This window comes from Myodes glareolus, chromosome 12 (genome assembly GCF_982192425.1).
Source record: "Myodes glareolus chromosome 12, mMyoGla1.1, whole genome shotgun sequence".
Lineage (NCBI taxonomy): Eukaryota > Metazoa > Chordata > Mammalia > Rodentia > Cricetidae > Myodes > Myodes glareolus.
The window spans coordinates 35,881,154-35,905,131 of NC_142037.1; the positions used below are offsets into that span (position 1 = coordinate 35,881,154).

General features: G+C 50.8%; 1 protein-coding gene across 4 annotated transcripts in view; it reads right to left on the bottom strand.

Moving 5' to 3' along the window:
* Positions 1-23,978, bottom strand: part of Bmp1 (bone morphogenetic protein 1) — a 45,923-nt gene that overhangs the window by 21,207 nt on the left and 738 nt on the right. For 3 of the 4 annotated variants that reach the window (XM_048421790.3, XM_085698697.2, XM_085698698.2), the window contains exons 2-8: positions 16,020-16,133; positions 12,871-13,035; positions 12,598-12,715; positions 12,130-12,308; positions 11,637-11,742; positions 9,530-9,654; positions 8,895-9,010 (exon numbers count right to left, since the gene is read on the bottom strand). In XM_048421790.3, coding sequence (XP_048277747.3) covers positions 8,895-9,010; positions 9,530-9,654; positions 11,637-11,742; positions 12,130-12,308; positions 12,598-12,715; positions 12,871-13,035; positions 16,020-16,133 — 923 coding nt within the window. Of the gene's footprint in view, positions 1-8,894; positions 9,011-9,529; positions 9,655-11,636; positions 11,743-12,129; positions 12,346-12,597; positions 12,716-12,870; positions 13,036-16,019; positions 16,134-23,978 lie in introns of those variants that run through there. The other variant, XM_085698696.2, reaches the window with a different exon arrangement.

Genomic DNA, 23,978 nt, shown 5'->3' on the forward strand with positions numbered 1-23,978 from the left:
TCCCAAGAGCTGGAATTATAGATGCACACCACCACCACCCAGTGAGACAGGGTCTTAAAATGCTTTTTGTTTTCTTTTCATTTAGCTTGGTATATGTATATCATTTTGTGACTGAATATATGTACGTGTACCAGAGGCCAGAAGAAAGTATGAACCTCTGGAACCAGAGTTACAGGTGGCTGTAAGCCACCCCACGTAGGTGATGGGAATCGAACTTGGATCCTCTGCGAAAGCAGCATTATGCTCTTAACCACTGAGCTATATTCTCTCCAGCCCCCCAGACCAGTGGCTTTTTAAAAGCAGAGGCTTGCGGGGTGGTGGTGGTGCACGCCTTTAATCCCAGCAGATTAAAAGGCAGAGGCAGAGGCAGACAGAGCTCTGTGAGTTCGAAGTCAGCCTCGTCTACAGAACGAGTTCCGGGACAGGCTCCAAAGCTACTGAGAAACCCTGTCTTGAGGGAAAAAGAAAGAAAGAAAAGAAAAGGCAGAGGCTTAAGGGAATCTACTTGCTTGGAAAAGTCCAGAAGGATCCCTAAGTCCGCTGTGCTATCAAGGTTCCAGGGTCAGGTTTGATACAACCTGTGGGGTATGTATGGCGGACACTCAGCTAGTGGGTTTTTGTGCTAAAGAAGGGACAAGGCGTTGGTGGGGGCTAGATGCTGATGGCAAGGTTAGAATGAGACAGATTCCATGGCAGGCACCAGCACCCAAGGTCTGTATTGCTGTCAACAGGTGCCTGCTTCCTGGGCATTCTCCCAAGCCAGCTTTGTCAGTGAAGGGTGTGGATGCTTCTTATTTATTTACTTAGTGTGTGTATGTACAGGCACATGGGGGTCAGAGGACAACTTTCAGAAAGACACCTCTATCACGTCATCATGTGGGTTTCAAGTATCAGACTCAAGCTGACAGACTTGGGGGGCAAGTCATCTTGCCAGCCCTCCCGGGTGATTTGTAGTCACCACCTCATCAGTCCTTTTTTCTGACCTCTCGGTTCCAGGACACCGTCTGTCTGGTTCTCTTTATCCTTGTGAGCCACACCCCAGCACTTAATGCCCTAGGCTCACTAATAAGCACGTGCCCCTTCCACAATCTCCGCTCCTAGGGCCCCATCTCCGCAGCCCATCTTTCCAAGCTCACAGTGCTGCCGGCGGTTCTCTCTGCGACCTGCAACGTCCTCACTGTGACCTTCAACGTCTTGGGACTCTAGGCATTTCTACGACTCCTCTTTGCCCCACTCCTTCGTCCACAGTCCCCACTTTTCTTTCTTACTGAATTCATGCGAGTTTCATCACTCGTAGTGACCGGAGATGTATCTGAATGAGACTGTGTTTTTGAAAAGTGAATTCTATGTTGCGCTCATTTACTTGCGATTATTATGGAAAGCTGTTGCTGTCATCATTACTAACGTCAGCACTTCCCAAGGGTGAAGCTGCAAATGCATTCTAACTCTTCCCGTGGAGCCAAGTGTCACGTCCCCCCACCCCAGGCTGGTCTGGAACTCCCTGTGTAGACAAGGCTCACAGAGATCCATTCGCCTGGCTCTGTTTTGAAAGCACAAGCCCCTCCACCCAATTCACCCCGTTTAGAAAAATGACCAAATCCTCCCACAGAGGAAGCAGCTAAGGGCTGGCAGGGTAGCCTTCAAAGCGAATCCACAGCCAGCCCACACCGGCACCTTCTCACACTCAACCTCCATGGTGTGAACTCCCCACACACACCCTCCTCTTTCAGCTCACTGTTCTCACCTAAAAACTACAAGCTGGGCACATCCAGATCACTGTCTTCTGTCTATACGGACAGGCACACCTGCCTGTGTGTGTGACTGTGCCACTTGGGATGCCATGCTCCCTACCCACTGGGGCCTTGGTGCTGCTAAGTCTGCCTATCATCCCCAAGCTCTTACCTCCCCTCTGTCTTCCAGCCACTTCTGATAATCCGTCCATCCTAGTCCCACCACCAGCTTTTTGTCTGGGATTAGTTCCAAGGTCCTTGCTCTTGGCTTTGCCCTGCCTGAAGCACAGTACTGAGTACAGTTTTTATGACGTAAATCTGATCATACCCACCTCTGCTCAGAATCATTTAGTACGGGTCACGGATGCATAACTCAGAATAAACTCTGACGTCCTTACTTTGAAAGGCCTTTCTCTGTCTCATCTGCTACCTCTGGCCCTGTCTCCCACCATTCCTCCTTACGAGGTTCCAGCCACGTGGGCCACATTCATCCTCAAATACACCACGCCTACCTCAGGACCTTTGTACGTACAGCTGGAAGCTCACGCCAGAAGCCTGCAGGAGCTCCCTCACTTCCTGCTGGTTTTTGCCCCCAAACGCCTGCCAGGAATGAAGTCTGAAAACCCCACGTGAGTCACTCTCCTTGCTGATTGCTCCCCGGCATGCATCACCATCTCCTGCTCCTGGGGAGTTTCTGGCCCACTCTTTCTGTTTCTCCTCCAACATGGAAACGCAAACCCATACAGGCAGAAATCTCATTTGTCGCACAAAATCTGCACAGGTGGCACTTAGTAGGTACTTAAAAACTATCTCTCAAATACAGTTTTGTTCTTAGGACTCTTCAGGCAGACTTGCCTAAATGTATAACGATGGAAGTATAAAGACGTCTACTGAAGCATTTTGGGTAATAATGAAAAGTTAACACTAACTGTCCTTCACTAGAGTCCTGCAAGGGGTAGTTGAAAAATTACATGAAGACAAATGAAGACAATGCGGGGGTGGTGGCGCAGGTCTTTAGTCCCAGCGCTTGGGAGGCAGAGGCAGGTGAATCTCTGAGTTCAAGCTCTGCTTGGTCAACAGAGTGAGTTTCAGGACAGGCAGGGCTACACAGAGAAACCTTATCACCGAGAATGAGAGAGAGAGACAGAGGCGGACTGAGGGAAAGTAGCCGTAAAAATAGATGGGGTAAATCTATACAAGCTGACCCAGAGCAAGGACAGGATTTACTGGGAAGCGCAAGGCGAGCTGCAGAAATCCATTGTGTGAATGTGAGTCCCTTTGGCTTTATGTGTGTCACACAGACACACACATCAAAGCATTCCTTGTGCTCAGTCCGTGTTGGAAAGTGGGATATAAAAGATTAAGGAGGAGAATATTCCTTTTTTTTTACATTGTGTTTATGGACTGTTCAGGCATTTTATATCATGCACATGTTATTTTTATATATCTAACGCACGACAAAAATATCCTTCGCGGAATGCCAGATGGAGGAAGGGGTGAGGAAAGCTGAGGCGCAGAGCCCCGACTCCCACGCTCCCACCCTCTGCCCCTCGTGCAGACGGCCCCCTGGGTTGCCAGTCTTTCTTTCTGCTCAGCAGCTGGAATAAGAACAAACATCGACTTTCCCTCAGGCTCCAAAGTCACCACACCCAGAGGGCAGAACCCCAGAGGGCCCACCCAAGACCTCCCAAGGGGCTGGACAGACAGAGGTCACCTGATTTGGGGGGGTGGCGGAGAGACCTGTGTTGGTGGTCAGTAGCATCCTCGAGGGAGGCACAGCAGTGGCTATATTGAGAGCAGGGGTGCCTAATTAAGAGTTGTACTAACTTCTGTCATGTGGACACAGCTGTGCCCTGGTGGCAGCGGCAGTGCCCTTTGCCAAAGGAAACCTGGCCAGCTCTGCTATTTCCCGGCTGAGGACCTGGGGCCTTTAGCTCCTTACGCCTCCGGATATTTGTCTACAGATCGGACAGGGTCTCAGCGGCTGCACTGGAGACATTTGGGGCTACAGTACAGTGTAGGCATCCATCTGTGAAGAGGTCCCCTCACACAGGGGGGTGATCTCAGGGAAGAACTCTCTTGGGGAGGAGCTGCATGAGGCCATTAACCACGTCACCCCTAAGACCACTCACTGGCTTCAAGGTGGCCTCACTCCACAATCTTAGACACGTCACTGAATTCCTTGGCACTAAGTTTTCTTATCTTTGAGTGGGTCATGGGACCTGCCACCCAGGGCTTAGTGGAAATGAGATGAGTAAACCTTACATCACCATCTGGTGCAAGGTAGGCAGACAGCAAGCCTGGACTTCATTTTTAGTAGACTCAGTTTATTTGAGTCTTCGCAGTACCGGGAACTGATTGAATCCTGTGCCTTGCACACGCTAAGAAAGCGCCCTATCACTTAACTGCACATTGCTAGCCCTTCCTGCAGGTTTTTTTTTAAAAATCTTGACACAAGGATTCATCAAGTTACCCAGACATGCCTTGAACTTAAAAGCTTCACGCCTCTGACTTCCAAGTAGGTGCGATTCTAGTCCTGTGCAGCCATTCTAGGCTAAGACATTCTGAAATATGTAGTGGTCGAAATCAGAATCCTGGAAGTAGAGAGAGAAAAGTAGGGCATCGGGGAAACCCACTAGCACTTTCCCATCGAAATACTGGGAATACAGAGAAGACAACCACAACTTTGTTGAGATGTCTCTACACGTTTGTACTGCTCAAGCTCTTTCTGAATATGAGTTCCTTTAATCCTCATATAAACCCACAAATCACTGGGCCCATTTTGCAGGTAGGAAAACAAAGACACAGATTGCTTCATTACTTGGGAAACACTGCCAAGTCCCAAGGCCAGCTGTTAAGTACATGAGTGTTGACAGGCACTTGGGCCACCAGAAGGCTTTTTTGTGGTTTTGTTCTTGTTTCGTTTTGTTTTTTGAGACAAGGTTTTTCTGTGTAACAGCACTGGCTGTCCTGGAACTTGCTCTGTAGACCAGGCTGGCCTCAAACTCACAGAGATCCACCTGCTTCTGACTCCTGAGTGCTGGGATTAAAGGCGTGCGCCACCACCTCCCAGCTCTTGAAGCAACTCCTTCTCGAAGATAAAGTACCCATGACATACCAAGACGGGACTGTCATCCACACTCCTGACCATGAGCTAAGCACTAGAGTAGCACCTCCCAGCAGCCAGATTTGATGTCAAAGTCCATCTGCCCAGGCAGGGGCTTGATTTAAGGGCTGCTGTTGAAAGGACAGACTTGGGAGTCACACAGTTTAGAACTCCCAGGTCACATTTACACGCCAGCGCCTCAATTCTCTGTCTACACAGCAGAGGAGACAGTGACAAGCTTAAAGACGTCTATGGGCATAAGAGACTCCACGCATCACACGCCTGATTCATTGCTTGGTGTAAAATTGTTCTAACAACAAATCCAGGGCCCAAGGTTACAACTGTAAAGTGAGATACAGATCAAGAATAAGAGAAAATGGTGATTATTATGAAAGTAGCCGCCTCCAGAGGGTCATGTCCCCAGGGTGCCATCTTGGTTTTTTGTTGTTATTGTTTTGTTTTCAGACAAGGTTTTACAATGTAGTCCTGGCTGTCCTGAAACTCACTTTGTAGAGATTCGCCTGCCTCTGCCTCTCAGTGCTGGGATCAAAGGCGAGCGCTACGGAGCTAGGTTGGATTTACCATTTTGTAATTGATGCATTTCACGGAGCTAGGCTGGATTTACCATTTTGTAATTGATGCATTTCTACAACCATGCAACTGGTGCATTTATAACTTCTATCTTGGATCCACTTCTTGCCCTGGAGCTCTATGCACGGTTCTGAAAGAGGATAAAGGTCTCTTGAAAATTATGGAGGGCTTACAGCTCAGGGAGGACCAGGGCCCTGGGACCACTCGAGAGACGAGGGTCAGCCTTGCAATCAGAAACTGCTGCGGAGAAAGCTGATCCAGCCCCCTGATCCCACTCCTGACCCGGAAAGAAAGCCATGCTCTACCCTGACTGCTGCTCAAGGGCCAGGCTCTTTTGTGTATTGACACAGCCCCACACTTAGCAGGCTTACAGGTTTGCTGAAGAGTACCAGAATTGTTGAAATGCTGCAACGGGGCCTCAGAACAGAGCAGCCGTGTAATCACAGACCAGTGTATCCAAATCCAGCTGCTATGTGACCTTGGACCAGGTATCAACTTTTCTAAGTTCTCTTTCTCATAAGCAAAACAGAGACCATGTCAGTACCAAGACTAAAATGCCATCATGCTAATTAAAAAGCACAATCCAGGTTGGGGATTATAGTTCAGTAAGGCCTCTACCTAGCTAACCCTGGGTTTGATTCCCATCACATAGACACACACACACAAAATAACAATTCTGGGTGGTGGTAGCTCATGCCTTTAATCCCAGCACTCGGGAGGCAGAGACAGGCGGATCTCTGTGAGTTCAAGGCCAGTCTGGTCTACAAGAGCTAGTTCCAGGACAGGCTCCAAAGGTACACAAAGAAACCCTGTCTCGAGAAACCAAATCAAAATAAAACCCTAACACACAGAAATCACTGAACACATGCTAATCATAAGTTCGATAACTGTTAGCTATTATTATTATTATTCATACTTGTGGATAAGATTTCCAAATTTCCAAAGACTGGAGTAGCAGAGACCTTTCAGGAGGCTGCCAGGGCTCAGCCTATTGAAAAATAGCAGAAAGGCTTGCAATTTTGAGATTTGGAATGAGAAGAACAAGGGACAAGATTGCTTTTGAGGGAAGGTGGCAGTCCGCCAAATAAGAGAGAGATAACACAATTACCAAATTCTCAACAAGAATCTGTCACACGAAAGCATGATCTTCAAGCTGCAGAAACAAAATCACACCTCATCTGGAAAGCAAAGGAAAGCCGCTGCCCAATCAGACAGACGGGAGGAGTAAGGAGCTCCTAACTGACGTTTGTCCCTAGGCTTTCACAGATGACATCAGAGGTCAGTCAAATAACTCACAGATGTGATCTGTGAGTGCGACCAGCTCACGGCAAAAGCGTTCTCAAGTTTCAGGGGCGTATGTGTGTATCCGCGTGTGTGTGCCTGTGGAGAGGGGGTCAGGAGCAGATTCTGGGAACTGTAAACCAGAACACCAGTCCGTAATTAAAGAGACAGTCTGCGGCTACTTAGGAAAGAAGTGCTTAGGGATGCGGGGTGGAGTGGGGTGGGGGTGGGGGTGGGGTATGGTGCCCAGAAACAAGGCCCATTGCTGAGGACACTTCCTCTCTGAAGGGATTGTTCCCAACTATCGGGACAGTGGGTGTGATATGGTGACGTGTTCCAGCTCTGTATCCATCACTGCCGGATAGGTTCCTAGGCTAGGGAAAGACCACAGAGGGTCCTGAGGAGTGCATATCACCCTCAGGTAGTGGCCTGTCTGTAGCTGGACATCAGCCGGACATCAAGACTTGGTGGAAACCAGCAGCTTAGGGTCGATGGCAGTTTGGAGGGAGATCTTAGGCCCACTTTGGCCTGTTTCCTGATCCACATTCTGAATAAAGCTCAGGACAGAGTCTCAGATGGCAGAGCTATCCAATGGGAAATGGCAGAGGTGAGAGGCTACTAGTGCCCAGCTGGACAGTGGGATCCTTGATTCTAAGCCCTCTTGCACAAGGTGCTGGAAGGCTCCATGAAAAAACAGTAACATCAAATTAAACACCATGTTCCAATTACGGGATTATTGGAAAATTCCAATTATGTACCAGCTCACTCTTGGGAACAATAAAAATATGAGGAGCACAAGAGGTCCAGGGTTGGCTGAGAAATCAAGACGCCACATGACAAGCCCACGTGTGAGCCTAAGAAGTCAGAAGAGGGGCTGGAGATGTGTCTCTGCTCTTGCAGGGGACCCATGTTTGGTTCCCAGCACCCTTATCAGACAGCTCCCAACTCCCAACTTCAGTTCCAGCAAAATCTGATGCCTCTGGCCCTTTCGGGCACCTGCATGCACAGGCACACATACCCATGCATGCAATGTCATTTTTAAAAAGGGAGGAGAGCGACCTTCCTGCCTGGGAAACAGGGGGTGAGTTACAATGAATTGCTCTTGAGAAGCCCTGAGGGTTTTCAGGGATAGAAGGTCTCCCTTTCCCCAGGAGACTTTGTAGCATTAAGAGCTAGCAAGAGCTGGGCGGTGGTGGTGCACCCTGTACTTGGGAGGCAGAGGCAGGTGTCTCTGTTGAGTTCAAGGCCAGTCTGGTCTACAGATTGAGTTCCTAGATAGCCAGAGCTGTACACGGCAAAACCCTGTCCTGAAAAATAAGCAAACAAACTAACAAGAAGAGTTGGCAAGAGAACAGAACAGAATAGTAAGGAAAGTCCCAAGCTCTCGTCACCTCAGGTATTCAAACAAGGCTAATCAATCATGCAGTGGGGTAGTGCACTAGGCAAGCTCTTGGCCCCTCACGCCTTTGGTTCTATGCTGCTCACGTGCATGAACAGCAGGCAGAGCCAGAACCTGAGGGTCCCAGACAGTAAGGGCGGGAAGGACAGCCATGACCAGAAGCAGGGCCGGAGACATTTGCCTTGCTCTTAACCGTTCTCAGGACCACAGCCTGTGAGCATTGAGAAGGGCCCTTTGGAAATCCCTGACTCCAACTCTGATGACACCGAGGAGAAAATCCAGGGCAGGGCCTGAGTGGTTCGCCCAAGGCCACCCAGGGCATCCCAGGAAAGGCTGGGACTGAACCCAGCTCTAGGAAGGGTTCACATCTTACCCTATCCTTGTTAACTGTACGTATGACCTGGGCAAGTTACTTAAATTCATCTTCCTGTGAACTGTTTTCTCCTCTGCAAAATGAAGACTTAGGGTAGCCATGAAAATTAAAAGAGGAGCCATGTGACAAGCACTTTAAAAAGCACTCAAGAAGAGCTGGACAACCACGAGAGAACTACATGGTAACTGTACATAGCAACACCTTCGGGTTAGCACAGATGTACAGCTCGTTGGAAGGAGGGGGACAGAGCGAGGCCGGAACTGGTGGGAGCCCCCTTCATTGCGTACTTAACGCATTCATGGTCACCCTTGGGTCAGAAGTCCCTGGGCTGAGGCTCCTGGAGAGAGATGCTCTCCCACTTCTGGGGTCCCCATAGAGGAAGGGAGACTCAGACAGGTGGTCCATCACAGTTACCTTCTCCCCGGGCGTGACCGAGATGCGCCAGACACAGTGCATGTGGGCAGAGTAGCCATTGGGGAACTCGGGGGAGGAGAAGTTGCCCGTGCTGTCTTGGAGGGTCTCGCCACAGGCTGTCAATCAAAAAAGTAACAAGGCTGCTGACTGAAGGTGCCAGACCCCCGTCTCTGGCTCACCCCTCAGCTCTAGAACCCATAACGGAGACATGAGTGGCTGAAGAGAGGGGTTCTGTCCCTTTAAGATGTACCCCTCCTCCTTACATGCAAGCATAAACCATCGCACTTCCCTGGTCGAGTGCTGCCAGGGTAACCAGATGCCCTGTTGTCAAGGCAACATGGATTGCAGAGTTCAGGTCAAGCTCTTCTGGTGGGCCCCACCTCCTCCTCACTGTCCAGGAGAGAGGCTACTTGCTGTCCCATTCATCCTCCTCTTCCTACTACCTACCCTCCCACCACCTACTAGCCGAGCTCCAGTTTGGTCCTTAACATTGTCCTTCCTTATTGTCTGTCCTTCCCAACACCCTTCTCTGAAGACTTACAGCCATGACTTTCTAGGTGGTCCTAGGCCCTGGCCCCTGCCTTCCTTGGACTCTACCCTCCATCCCTCCTGGTCGCTCCCTTCCCGGCTCTAACCTGGGCATTTGTAGAGCTTCCGGGCCTGAGCGATGTCCCCCTTGCTGAGTCTGGTCCTTTGGCCAATGGAAGGCTTCACCCCATTCACCTCGTACTTAGGAACGATGGTATCCAGGAAGATGCCCCTGAGAAGGAAATGAGGAGACTGAATCTTTTGGAAGGTGGGTGAAGAAGAAGGACAGCGTGCTCATCTATAGCCACAGGGCATGGCACTGTCAGGGCCCAGACATTCCTTGGCCGGGTCAGGGAAGGGTGGAGATGTCTCACCCTGTCATTAAGCTGCCCACTGACCAGCAGCCACCCTCTTCCGTGGCAGCAATACCACAGGAGCTGGGGGGGAGCCCCAGAAATGCTTTGAGGACCAAGGACCTAGGTCCTTGATGTTCAAACTGACTTCAACTTGCAGCCCTGAGAGAGCTTTGGGCCCTTGTTTGCCATCTCTGCAACGCCACCCAGCCCCCACCTCCAGCCCTCAAACGATGATTCAGTCTCAGTCAACTTCTCCGTTGACTTCCTAGAGTCAATGCTAGCCCTCTAACATGGCTGTGATTGGACCGAGGCCGATGGGAAGCTTCCACAGTGGCCGGCCAGTTCTCAGGGCACAGTGTTCCTATTTCCCAACTTCCCAACTCCTTCCTGCTCATCTCTGTGTTTCCACAGCAGAGGAGCAGAACCAAGTGGAGACAGCCACTCTCCCCATCCCCAGGGTCCCTGACTCACATCCAGCTGGGCAGGGCTCAGCAAGGGGTGTGGGTATGATGGGAAATGGAAGGAGGGTCTGTGGGGGTGGAGGGGTGAATGAGTTCACTTTCCTCCCTGGTCTCCATTCCCAGGCCCAGAGCAGGAAGAATGGGTCTAGGGGAGCTCAGAGAAGAGAGAAGGGCCATCACCCAGACAGGGATAGGGGTACAGAAGGGCAGTTGATGGAGGAGTATGAGGAGTGGGGCGCTTCCCCTAGGCTTGTAGGAGGGTGTTCTCACATCAGGCCCTGGTTAAGGAGGTCGCTTGTGAACTGACAAGGTGGGGTCAGTGCAAGGCAAGGGCCAAGCTGTGTTCAGATTAGCTAGTCACAAAGCAGACAAAGCCAGCCCTAGTCTGTAATAGGAGACTTGAGAGGCTGAAGCAAGACAGCCTGTCCGCAGGACAGCGAGACAGCTCAGTAAGTAGGCACTTGCCACCATTCCTGCTAAACAGAGTTTGGTCCCCAGAACCCACGTTGTGAAGAAAGGAGAATTCCTGCAAGTTGTCCTCTGACCTCCATGAGGTGCCGTGTGGCACATGCACACAAAAATTAACAAATGTAAGGAAAAGAAAAAGAATTCTAAGTTCGAACTCTGCCTGAGTCACATAGTGACTTCAAGGCCAGTCTGAGTAACTTAGTAAGACCGCCCCCCTCAAAAATAAAAAGTAGGGGTTGGAGAGATGGCTCAGTGGTTAAGAGCACTGGCTGCTCTTCCAGACAACCTAGGTTCAATTCCCAGCACCCACATGGCAGCTCAAGGCTGTGTATGACTCCTGTTCCGGGGGACCTGACAGACACGCATGCAGGCAAAACACCAATGCACATAAAATAAAAACAAAATCACAAATAAATAAATAAATAAATAAAAGGGCTGGAGATATAAGCCAGGGGCACACCACTTGCCTAGTATGCACAACACCCTGTGTTCGAGTCCTAGTACGGCAAAACAAAAACAAATGGGGAGGGGCAGACAACTAGAAAGAGGTGAACCCCTGGGAATCACAGGAGAAAGAAATGGACGCGCGTGGCAGACAAGAGACAAGCTCGGCTGCTTTGGGTTGGCACAGTTTGGAGACCCCGCACAGCAGGACCTGTGAACTCAGGGTTCCTGTCTTCTCAGCCACAAACGCTCGCTTCACATAGCAATGGGCAAAGCCTGGGGTCTGCCAGCTGCACTAATGGGAAAAGCTACTAGGGCAGCCATAGCCACAGTCAGTCACAGTCACAGTCACAAGCCCTTTGTTTAGGGGCTGCAGGCACCCAGAGGACTGAACAGGGCAGGACAGAGACTAGGAAATCAGCAAGGGAATGGCTTTCAGAAGGCAGGTTTGGGCTACCCTGGGCAAGGCCCAGGCCATTTCTCACCTGGAGAACGTGTTCCGGGCATAATGCATGATACTGTCAAAGTCATAGGTCTCGCCCAGGGACTCCACTTCCTGAACCTCCATCTTCAGGAAGTTATACTCCTGCCCTGAAAAGAACGTGAGAGAAGTGGGGGTGGGGTGGAGGGAGTGGCCTGTGTCCTCCCTGTACCTGTGAGGGGCTGTCTATCTGAAGGTGTAGAGGATGCAGAGGGGAAAGGAGACAGGCTATACAGGAGTCCTTTCCAGGAGAAGAGACTGGAGAACTTGCCGAAAGGGGAGGGTCAGGAGACCACAGACAGGAAGCAGGAAGAACAGAACTAGCAAAGACATAAGCCTGTGGGGATATCCAGGGACAAGCTGGCTGCGCTCAGCCTTCTCCTCAGGAGTGCTGGCTTTCGGCTACTCAGCCTGACCCCTATGTCCAGGACCTGTGCCAGACCCCCAAGCAGCTCCATAAGCCCTAGGATGGGATGCAACCCCTGGGGTGTGTGTACCTGGCTGTATGTTCTCGCGTACAATAGAGACATGGCGGTCCCGGTCGGGCCGCGTGTGCTCGTGCCAGAAGCCAATGACATGGCCCAGCTCATGGACCACGATTCCAAACTTGTCACAGTTCTTGCCGATGGAGATGGCCTGGGGGCCCCCACCTCGGCGACCCACGTAGGAGCAGCACCTGGAGGGCGGGGCCAGCTCAGGGGGGTGGTCCCGAGCTGGGGGAGTGCATCCACTCAGGGGCCGGGCCAGGCTGCCGAGGGGGAGTATGCAGGGGTGCAGAGGGGGTGGGGATGGCCCTGAACACCCAATGCACAGGCTGTAGGCCAGGGTCAGAGCCAGATCAATGGGGGATGCCCACAGCAGGAAGAGGGGGTGGGCAGGCCCAGCTGAGGGCAGCAGGAGTGCCTAGGGCAGAACCTGGCTGGGGATCACCACCAAGGGTATAATGTCCAGGGGTTCCTGCTCACCCGCAGGGTCGATACGTGAATACAATATAGCTGTCCTCATCCGTGCGCTCCAAGAAGGTGACACAGGTATGCTTCTCCCAGTGTCTCATGGCCTGCCGAAAGACTGCCCTCTGGCTGCCTGCGGAAGGATAGAAGCCCGGCTGTTATGGTGTCAATCAAGTGAGCTGGGAGGCACTTCCACCCACGGAGACAATGTCACAGCGCTCTGCAGGCTCAGGGGGCTGTGGACAGGCCAAAGGTCAGGTGCAGGCTCGCTCACCGCGGCACACTCACCAGTGAAATTCCCTCCGATAACAAAGGGGATGACCCCATCGGGCCACACTCGCTCTGGTCTGGATGTCGCTGCCCGCCTGCTCCGAGGCCTGCCTCTCCATCTGCCCCTGGTTCCCCTCTGCGGCTGCCCACTAGTGCTCTGACCACCCAGGGCCGAAGAATTTCCTGGGAAGGAGGAAACAGTAGTCAGTGGTAGCAAGTAAGGGGCCAGGAAGAGTGGGGGAGGCAGAATCGATGGAACCCATTCTGTTAGCTGTAGATTCTGGATCTGCGTTCGCCTGCTTTGTTAAAAACCTATTTGCAATTCTCAGATCAATATCGCCAGGCTTCCATGATCACCTCTGGACGTGCACCAAGCAGTAGAAAGGTCCAGTGGGTGCACATTCCCAGCCAAGGAACTCTGCCTGCCTGCTTCACCCCTCACACTATAAACAAATGTCCTTTCTTAGGGAAACCAAGCGATACTTTTCAAGTATTTTTTTTTCTTTAATTTGGCTGTTTAAAACGGCTCCTATGCAAAGTGATCTTGTGCTTTCTTGTGTTCCCAAGGCAAAAAAGCTGGGCTATAAGCCCCGCCTGGTGATGCAGACCTGTCTGTCATCCAGCTCCTGGGGAAGCTGAGGCAGCAGAGTTATGAGTTCAAGGGCAGCTTGAGTTCCACAGTGAGTTTAATGCCTGGACAACTAAGAGAGACCCTATCTAAAATTAAGAAGTAAAAATGGAGCTAGGGGGCCGGGCGGTGGTAGCGTACACCTTTCATCCCAGCACTTGGGAGGCAGAGACAGGCAAATCTATGAGCTTAAGGCCAGCCTGGTCTACAGAGAGTTCCAGGACAGCCAGGGCCAGGCAGAGAAACCCTGTCTTGAAAAACAAAACAAAACAAAACAAAACAAAACAAAACAAAACAATGGAGCTAGGCATGTAGCCCAGTGGTAAAATGCTTGCCTGGCTTGCATGAGGTCTCAGGTTCTACCCACATTATCACACACGCGTACAGAAACAAACAAAAACAAATCTGGAATGTATTTTCCTAAGAAATGCCCGCATTCAATAAATTTGTTCTGGCTGAAGTCAATGTTGGTAGCTATGAGTTCAGTGTTAACGAACTAACTTTATATTAAATAAGGTGCCTTTAAGAGAAACACACATAAAAAATGGGGTCCTCTAGTGATGACTGTAACCAAAGGCTGGTGGGAGCCTGCGTCTCTCCTAGGGGCAATGACTCATTATTTGCTAATTCATTCTTCACGGTGACTAGATAAAGTAACTATGAAGTTCTCTAACAGCTGAGGCTGTGCTCTAAGTAGCTGAAACTGCCACGGAGAGCAAGACTGGGCCAGGACTCCAGACAAAGACAAGGAGTACTCCTTTCCCAGGAACGAGGGGGACTCGATCCGAGGTTTGGAAGATGGCCCTGTTTGTCTAAGAAGCCTCGATGCCAGTGAAGAATGGAGTTATGTGCTGTCTCAGGGCTTGGGGACCCAGCTTCCCATATGACACAGCAGTTCTCTGGCATTGGGGCAAGCGCCACTGCCCGTATCTGAAGGCCAAAGTTTTGCCCCAAGTCACCTATTGAGCTGGCAGCAGACTCTAGTGAGACTTTCCCCTGTGGCAACCTCACTAGTCTCCGCTGGGGTCCTGTAAACGTCTCTTGTCCCCGAGACACCAGGTTACCCTTGGATGCCAACTGCCCTCTTGGTTTATAACCCCCAATTGCTCATACCAGAATCATCCCTCCTGCTGAACAGGGAAGATGGCCCGGCACGCTCCTGTATGCCCAGAACTGAACCTCAATAGGAATCCCTCGCTTGTGCAACGGAGAGCTCCATGCAGATTTTCCGAACCACGGTCCAGTGCCATCCTGATGTGAGACTGCCCTCAGCATCGCAGCAAGAAGGCTAGGAAAAGCCAAACCAGCCATTCTTTTCCCTATCACCAATGCTACATAGGTTGGTAGGTGCTTGGGCCACCAGGAAACCAAAAGCATTGAGCCCAGCTTTAGGACACATACATAAATCCTTTCTGATTGGGAAAAGTACGGAAAGATCCTAACTAGACACAGAACAGCAGAACACTGAAAGTAAAGATGAACAGTTGGGTCTTGGAGACAGTTTGCAAGGGATACTGAAGAAACTCCTGAGGATGGCTCCCCAAAATGCATAGAAGCTTACACACTGGGACCAGGAGACCCAGGATGAACTGTGGGATTGGGCATAGCTGATGGATTGGGAGACAATGGTTTGAATTCTAGTTCCGGTTCTGCCATCTACACACTGTGTGTGTGTGATACTGGGCAAATTACTTTACCTTTGCGAGGCTTAGGAACGGCTTCTGAGAAAGATGAGTGGTCCTGACACCCCTTATCCTGGTTGGATATTTTTGTCAACTTCAGACAAGCTAGGGTCATCTGGGAAGAACTCTTAATTGAGAAAATATCTCAATAAGATTGGCCTGTAGGCAACTCTGTGGGGTACTGTCTTGATTAATTATTGATGTGGGAAGGCCCTGCTTACCGTGGGTAGTGCCACTCCTGGGCAAGTGGTCTTGGGATGTATTAGAAAACAAACTGAGGTGGGCGGTGGTGGCGTATGCCTTTAATCCCAGCACTCGGAGGCAAAGGCAGGCAAATCTCTGTGAGTTCAAGGCCAGCCTGGTCTACAGAGAAAGTTCCAGGACAGTCTCCAAAGCTACACAGAGCCAGTCAGGAGGAGCAGGACAGTGAATAGCATTCCTGTCTCCAGGTTCCTGCCTTGAGTCCCTGCCCTGATTTCCCTCGGTGGTGAAGTCTGACCTGAGTGCTGTTTTCTCATGATGGTCTACCACGGCAATATAAACGCTAACTAAGACACTCTTGAAGGTGGCTGGAGACAGTCAAGTAGGATAACACTTTTGAAAGCACCTTGTAAGTTGTATGCTAGAAAAATACTAGCTTTTGGTTCCCACAGGTGTCAACATTGATTGACAGAATTTACTGACAGGAAAGGATAAAGATATCCCAAAGGAAGATAGCCCCTGTGCTGGGTTCAAGTTCATGGCCTCTGTCCTGGGAAGGCCAGGCTGGAAACAGGGGTGGGAGTGGGGGACAGAAATCCTTGTTTCCCAGATCTGAAACACATGTTGAGGACACAGAGAGACTGTCCCCGGTGTACCTGCGGCTTTAAGGGACGACCTTCGGGCTGTGTGTTGTCTGAGAGCTGTAGCCTGCTGCACCCGGAAGGCCCTCAAGTCCTCTTCATCCAGGGCAATGTCCCCAAGAAAGGCAGCTGGGGAGAAAGAAAGCGGCCAGAGGTTGAATTAATCCTCTTACCCACGGCTGTGTGCATTGCGTTTACAGCTCTGACACAGTGATACACAGCCCCTGACCCCTGTAGCCACTCGGATCCTCAGGGGCCACCTGAGAAAGACAGAGAAGGACAATGACGGGGTCAGCTTCCAGAATCTCTCTAGGGATTATACTTGCTCTTTACTTCAAATCCCAACAAGAAGGAAGCGCGATAACACAGGCTGATAGCCACAGCTATGCAGGCCGCGGAGGCAGAAGGATCACGTGGGCCTGGGCTTTGCAGACACACACACACACACACACACACACACACACACACACACAGAGAGAGAGAGAGAGACAGACAGACAGACAGACAGACAGACAGACAGAAAATAAAGCTGCTAATAAATAAATAGTCCCATGAAAACACAATTGGGTCACTCTTCCCATTATCTTCAGCAAATAATTAGTCCCCATGACGGGCCAGACTTAAGTCAGACAGTCGCAAGGCAGAAGAGGCCCCTGGCCCCACCTTAACAACACAAAGTTCACACAAATACTGAAGTTCACAGAGAGAAAAGTGCTCTGACGGTGGGACACGTTGAAGAAAGGATGCTCTGGTGTCTAAGAGGCCACGAGTTAAAGGCTTTGGTCCCCAGGTGGTGCTACTGGGCGGTTCTGTGCACCCTTAGGAAGTGGGGCCTGAGGGATGCTCATGTCACTGTGTGTGTGCGCCCTTGAAGGGGATCGTGGGGCCTGGCCCTTTCCCCAGCCTCTCTCTGCCTCCCGGTGGACTGGATGAGCCATTTTATTCTGCCAAGTGTTCCCACCACAAGCCGCTGTCTTTAAGAGATGCCAGAACCAAGTTCTCCACTATCTTGGACTGGAAACTCTGGAGCCATGAGGCAGAATCAACCTTTTCTCTAAGTCAGCCCTCTTGGTTATAGTATTGGAAAGCGGACTAACTAGCAGTCTATTTGTGAGCCCACACTCTGTATTGAGTATGCCATGTCACATAGCAAATGCCATTGCAATCAAACCGGGGAGGGCAGGAAGTATTATGAGATGTCTACTATGCTTTCCTGGCCTGACAAGACTTAGCACGGGTAGGCAAATCTGAGAGGCCAAGACTTAGACCAGGAGGCTCAGCTAACAGGACAAGGTGTAACAGCTCTCAAACAAATCCATAGTTTCTGGGTCCTCCCTCTGGGGAGGAAAAGCCCAGAGGTAGGGCACCCTTATCTCTCCAACACACCCCAAGAGGTCATTTCCATGACTGGGCCTGGGAAGAGAAGCTTCTGGAGAGGTGGGATGAGCAGCCGGTCTCCTCTCTGAGACATCTCGGATAAGAGGAAGCAGAGGCATAGCGTTGTCTGCCTTGGAAGGAGCCCAGATGTGAGATTCACACTGGGCTGGGCTGGCCGAGGGGAGGTGGGAGGCCGGGCTGGAACTGGAGGAGCTTCCCTGCAGCCGTGACATCTGCTTCTCATCCCGGCAGAGTCAGCATTACACAAATTGTTTTAACCTTGAGGCCTTACGCACCGGTTCCGCCTCCCCAGTTGGCCCCACTGGGTGGATACATATACATTTACTTTATCACACACTTAGTCACCGATGGCTAACGTCCCTATGGGCATATGGTGACATCCAAACCCATGCTGTCTGTGCAGAGCCACTGAGGTCAGGGACTACACCCCTGCGCATGCAAGGAGCACCCAGCACTGGCTTTTGGGCAGATGGAACATAATGAATGAATGAATGAATGAATGATCATGCCAGTTTTCTTTTGGTCTGCAAATGCATGCCCAGAGACATAAGCTCACTCAGACACCATCACCTGAATGTACCTTAGCAATCATCAAGCCTGTCTTTCATTTATCAATTTAGGAAACTGAGGCCCACAAGGAAACTGACTTTAAACTATACTTTTTTTTTTTTTCGACACAGGGTCTCTCTGTGTATCTCCGGCTGTCCTGGAACTCACTCTGTAGACCAGGCTGGCCTCGAACTCACAGAGATCTGCCTGCCTCTGCCTCCCATAGACTGTACTTTCAGGCCTCTGGAAGACTTGCTCTATACTCAGGCTTCACCATTCCTAGTCCAGCGGATTTACTCAAGTTCATCAGCCCTCAGGAACCCATACTGTAAATACGGATACACGAAAATAGACACTCTGACACACACACACATCCACACACACACAAAAAAATAGACACACAGTCACAGAGTTCTAAAAAAACACAGATACAAGCTCCAACACACACAAGCCAGTGGCCGGCTCTGAGAACTCATTAAGCCAGTAATAGTAGCAATAATGACACCTTATGTAAATGTCTGTTGAAACGTACTCAGCGCTTTCCAGTTCACAGTGTTCGCTCATTAATGAGTCCACTTAATCCTGGCCCACCCACAACATGCCCAGTAAGCCAGATGACACCCCTAGGTGTGTCCCATTACAAACATTTGGAGAGATAACCTCACAGCTGGATGCTAGCCCCCACCCTTGAATACAGAGATCAGGACCCTGGGGCCAAAGTATGTCCAAGGTCACCAGCCTGTAACTTAGCTAGAGTCTTTTTAGGAGGGCACAAAAGGGCCTGAGACAGGAGAGACTCCATAGAGGAGATGGTAGGTTCCTATATGACAATGCAGGAGCCCCTCACACTACTGTACACTTTGTACTTTTGCACAAACATGGCACCTCCACACTTCTACACCCACACCTGTGGGCATCACCAGACACAACTGTCCCTCAGTCTCCCTAGAGTATCGATTCCAGAACCCTTAGAGATATCAAATCTTCAGATGTTCACGTTCATATATAAAATGGTATTGTGTTTGCATAGAACCTAACATATCTTCAAACGTTTCCTCTCTCTCTCTCTCTCTGATCTTGTCTTTTTCTTTTTTGAGACGGGGTCTTATGTAGCCCACTCTGGCTTCAAACTCCTTAGATAGCCAAAGATGACCGTGGAGTTCCTGCCTCCTGCTTCCTGCTTCCCAAATGCAGGAACCACCCTACCTGAATAACAGTACTTGGGTTTGAACTCAGGGCTTTGTGCATGCTAGGCAAGCCTTCTACCTATATGCTTCATCCCTCCTATATACTTCAAATCATCTCTGGATGATTTAAATTACCTCATACAATGTAAATGTTAAGTAGTTATTATACCACTTTTTTCCCCCCTACTACTCTATGCAGATCTAGGGTGGATAGTGGAAGATTGTGTGTCGTTCTGCAGGCTGGCGGAGGGCACTGACAGACGAACGGTACGGAACTACTTACGCTGGACCGGGAATCGAACTCAGGTCCTCGGGCGGAGCGGTCGGGCGCTCTACCCCCTGAGCCGTCTCTCTGGCTTATACCGCATTTCTTAGGGAAAAATGGAAAAGTCTGTAGATGTTCCATCCAGACCAATCTTTTCCTTGAATAATTTTGATTCATGGTTGGTGAGACCGGTGGGTGCAGAGCCCACAGATACAGAAGGCAGCTGTACCCACGGGGCTAGACTACCAGCAAAGAGCAGTCTTTGGAGGCAGAGGTTGATCTTTGCATCTCGGTTTGGCTCCCACGAGCTGACATTCATGTAAACTCTTAGAAACCTCAGTTTCCTCCTCTGTTTAAAAGAAAGCACACGATAGAATGCATCTCCTAAGATGACTGCAAGCAATCGGGTGTGTAGAGGAAGCATCTAGACCAAGCCCATAGCGTAAAAAGCAACTGCTTAACGGTTCACTACGCTCACCACACCAACCTCAACCCCAAAGACTCAACGTCAGCGCCAAGTCTTCCCCATGCACACTCAGTCCCTTGCATTCACTCCCCAGCTGAACAAACCTATGGACAGAGACTCTAGAACCACGTTGGCCTGTGGGACCAGGGCTGTGTGGGACCAGGGCAGGGCAAGTAGAAGGAGCAGGGCTAGCTACAGAGCTCAGCTGGATGCCCTGTGGTGGAGATGTCATGACTGAAGAATGCATGGGAACAGAATGGGGGCAGGGTGGGGTTGGAGAGGAGCCTATGGCCAGGAGCTGGGCTGACAGCTGGTTCATCTGGGATCCTAACCTTAGGAAGTTGGACAATCTAGATGCAGGAGGGTTCAGGATGCTTTCCTGGCCCAAAGGAAGTCCCGGGGTCAAGGTCAGGGTCAAAGTAGCAGCTGTTTTCAACACACACAGGATCAAAAGTTTTTGTTTTGCTCTCTGGCTGTAAAGCAGCCAGGAAGCACTTGAAGGTGCTCTGTCACCAGGCCCGGTGCCGGAGGGGAAAGATCACAGAGACACATCAATGTGCATGTGGACCTAGAGAGCAATCTTTGCCCCTAGGTCAGTCTCTGGACTCCAAAGTCCCCTCCCCCTTGGCATGGCCAGGCCTCCCCTCCCTTTGAAGCCTGGTTGGTGTGATGGAGCACCAAGGCCATGTATTCAGGATGGGTATATATCCACCCCAATGGATGCAGAACTGGAGCAGAGGGAAGATGTACTTGTGGCCCCAGAATATGCAAACGGGCTTATTTTCCTGTCCGCATACATGCCGGTGCACACTTGTACCTGTGCTAGCCCAACACACACAGGTGAACTGGCCTGCTGTGAAGCAAGACACATCTGCAGATGCAAACAGCAACCAATTCCCTGTGCCTGTTCCAGGGTGTTCTGACATATGCAAAAAAGAAAACAAAAGCAGGTCGCTGCACTTCACAAGCCACGCCCCTCAAAGGAGAAGGGATTCCAGGAATGGACCGAGGTACGTACGTGCAGGGAGGAAGGGACCCACTGAGCCACCACACACCTCCCTCAGGAGAGGCCTGTTTTTCCCAAATCACTGGAGACACACAGTTCATGGGTCCCTTCTTCCTGTCAGCTGTGGTGACGCACACCTTTAATCCCAGCACTCAGGAAGTAGAGGCAGGTGAATCTCTGTGAGCTCCAGGCCAGAATGGTCCACAAAGAGAGTTCCAGGCCAGTCACATAGTGAGATCCTGTTTCAAAACAAGGGAAGGGTCCCTTTTTCCTGCAATATGTAACTCGTCTCCCTCCATGAGCGCCCACAGAAATGTGTTTTCCTTCTTGCCTGGGGCACCTAAAAGTGAAGGTGACTCAGGCTGGGAGCAGGGTCTTAAGTGGGTGGAGTGACTCACTCAGGGTGTCTGGAAGAGGGAATGTTGTCTGGTGAGAGATAACATCGTGTGCTTCCTCTGGACTCCACACCTAGGCCACAAGGACTCTGGGGTAAGGGTGGGGAGAGGGATCATCCACCTCTCCTCCTGTAGAACCCCTGGCTGACAGCTGAGGTATCAGTGGAAGCCATGTGTGTCAGGGGCAAGACATCTGAGGCAGAGACACTACGCTGGGAATATCTGAAATCCTCTTACATGGCTGGGCATTCAACATATAAGAAACCAGGATTTCCAGTAAATCCCCTGCCAGCAGACTTGGTAGGATCAGCCTTAAGCACACCAACAGCCCAGGTTGGCTCTTGGCCCAAAAATTCAGAGCCTTCCCCCAGGACATCAGGGGTCTTAATTTTTGTCTTTAACAGCAGCCATAGATGGATATGGTGGTTCACCCCTGTAATCTCAGCGTGTGGGAGGCTAAAGGCAGAGGATGATGAGGTTCAAGGCCAATTTGGTGACACACCATTGATAGAGTAAAAAAAAAAAATCTAACTCAAACAGTCACTACAGAGATATTTTCAAATGATGAGGCCTGGCTATGTCTAGAATCAATAGAGAGATTCCACTTAAGCTGCAAGAATCAAAGGGCTTTCATTGCTAGTCCTCTGTGTGGGAAGCAAAGGGAAGAGGAGGATGAAGAGGTAGGGAAGGAGGAAGGAGGAAGAAGGAAGAGGAAGGAAGAGGAACAAGGAGAGGTCTACCAGACACTTCCAAAGGAAGCAGAGACAGGCTCCTGCCATGGGTACCCTGGCATCTGGTAGTCAGGGCTATGGAGGGACCAAGAAGCAAAGTCAGGCAGGGAGGAGCAGCAAGAGAAGAGAGTTGGTGGGTCTGCAGAGGGGTGAGCGGCCAAGGTTCAGCCGAGGTGTATGTATATGTACTCTAGCCCAGTTCCCTCCAGGGGTGGGCCACACGGCCTGGGCATCAGTCACACCCAAGGAGAAGGCCTGACCTGACCCTGATTTTGGGCCTTGTCAGGCTCTAGGCCCTCTCCATCACCTCAGGCCTGGCTGAGCTCCCCACCAGCCTCACTTCACCCTGGTGGAGAGCTTTCTCCACAGCCCTTGTTTGAAGCTCCAACTCAGCCGGCCCCACCCTAACATGAAATCTGAGACTGGGGATGGAGCCCTGAGCCTCTTGCCATTCCCCCAAATCACTCCCATTTTCAACATCAGCATGGCTTCCTACTCATTCTCTGAGGCTGGGTTTCTGTCCCACATCCTCCACAAAGCCTCCACTCTGCAAACCTTCCCAGACCCCTGTGATCACTTTGCTCTGAGATGCCAAGGGAACCCCTATTCTTCCCGGCTTACGCCGGGTAACTGTAGCGTGCTCTGGGTTCCTGGCTTAGATGGTGAGCTCCTTAAGAACAGAGTTCTGTCTGGCACCTCTCTGCACCTCCCACATCAAACCCAGGCCAGAGATGTGTCAGGGAATGTGCATCTCTGAATGAATAAAAGACACAGAGCAGGGTGGAGGAGATGTTAGCTTTGCCTAAAATTCAAGGCTAGGCTCTCTCCAGAGAAATGAGGCACAAAGCACAAGGGCTAAACGTTTATTTAGTGCTTACTGTATGCTAATCATCAAGATTTGTATGTGTTCCCAGATGCAGACTTTACCACCAGCTCTATGAAGGGATATAGTGCCAGCTCCTGTTTTACTAATGAGAAAACCGAAGTTCAGAGACTATGCTTGGCTCCCGGGGCCTAATGAGTGCCTCAGAGTCCATGCCCTGCTCATTCTTCCTCCTGCCCATCCACCGCACACAATGAGATGGAGACAGCTAATATCCCGGTTTGCCCACAGTCCATCAGACATGGAGGAGCAAGCACTGAGGGTTTGGCTTGTCCTGCCCACACTAAAATGGTCCCTATCCACCCAAGGGTGGTTGGAGCAAGGAGAGGGGATAGATCAAGCCCCCTGTGGTCAGAACTATAGCCACCTGTCCCAAGACTCTGTGTTCACTTCCTTTCCTTGTGTCCCTGTCCCTGGCTCTAGCTCATCACAGAAAGGCTGAAGTCAGAGGCAGGAAGTTGAGGAAAAGTTGTGACATCTTGTCCAGTATGTTCCAGGCAGTCTGCTCAGGGATATCAATCAGGCCAATGGCCTGAGTGCCTGGTATTGGGCCACTCCGGGGGACCATGGCTGTCCTCATGGACAAAGATCACACACACACACACACACACACACACACACACACACACACACGAAGCCCTGACCTTGACTAATTAGTCTCAGGTGTCTGTAGGGTGAGAGAGCTGATGGAGAATATCCGAGTTCTCTTTGTGTGTGTGTCTCATTTGCTATTCCAACTTGGCTCTGGCAGAGCTCTCCTGGCACCCAGGAGCACAGCACAGGTAAGTCCTTCCCCAGCCTGGTTTCTCTGACTTTGACAGCTGTCTCCTGAGTGCCCAGAGAGGTGCTGCAGCTAGTAAGAAGCACAGAATTGCCCAAGAAGGAGGATCTCATGGAACCCCCTGAAAAACTTTTCTCCTTCCACTGGGCTGAGTATCCGGGAAGTGTATTCCTTTAGAGCTGCAGGCCTTCTGGGCATCAAACCAGACAGATGTGTAGCACTATGGCAAACAGACAAGCGGGCAAACACCAATATTCCACAAAGCAGGAGGAACGGGGGAGAAGGGAAAAGAACACACACACACACACACACA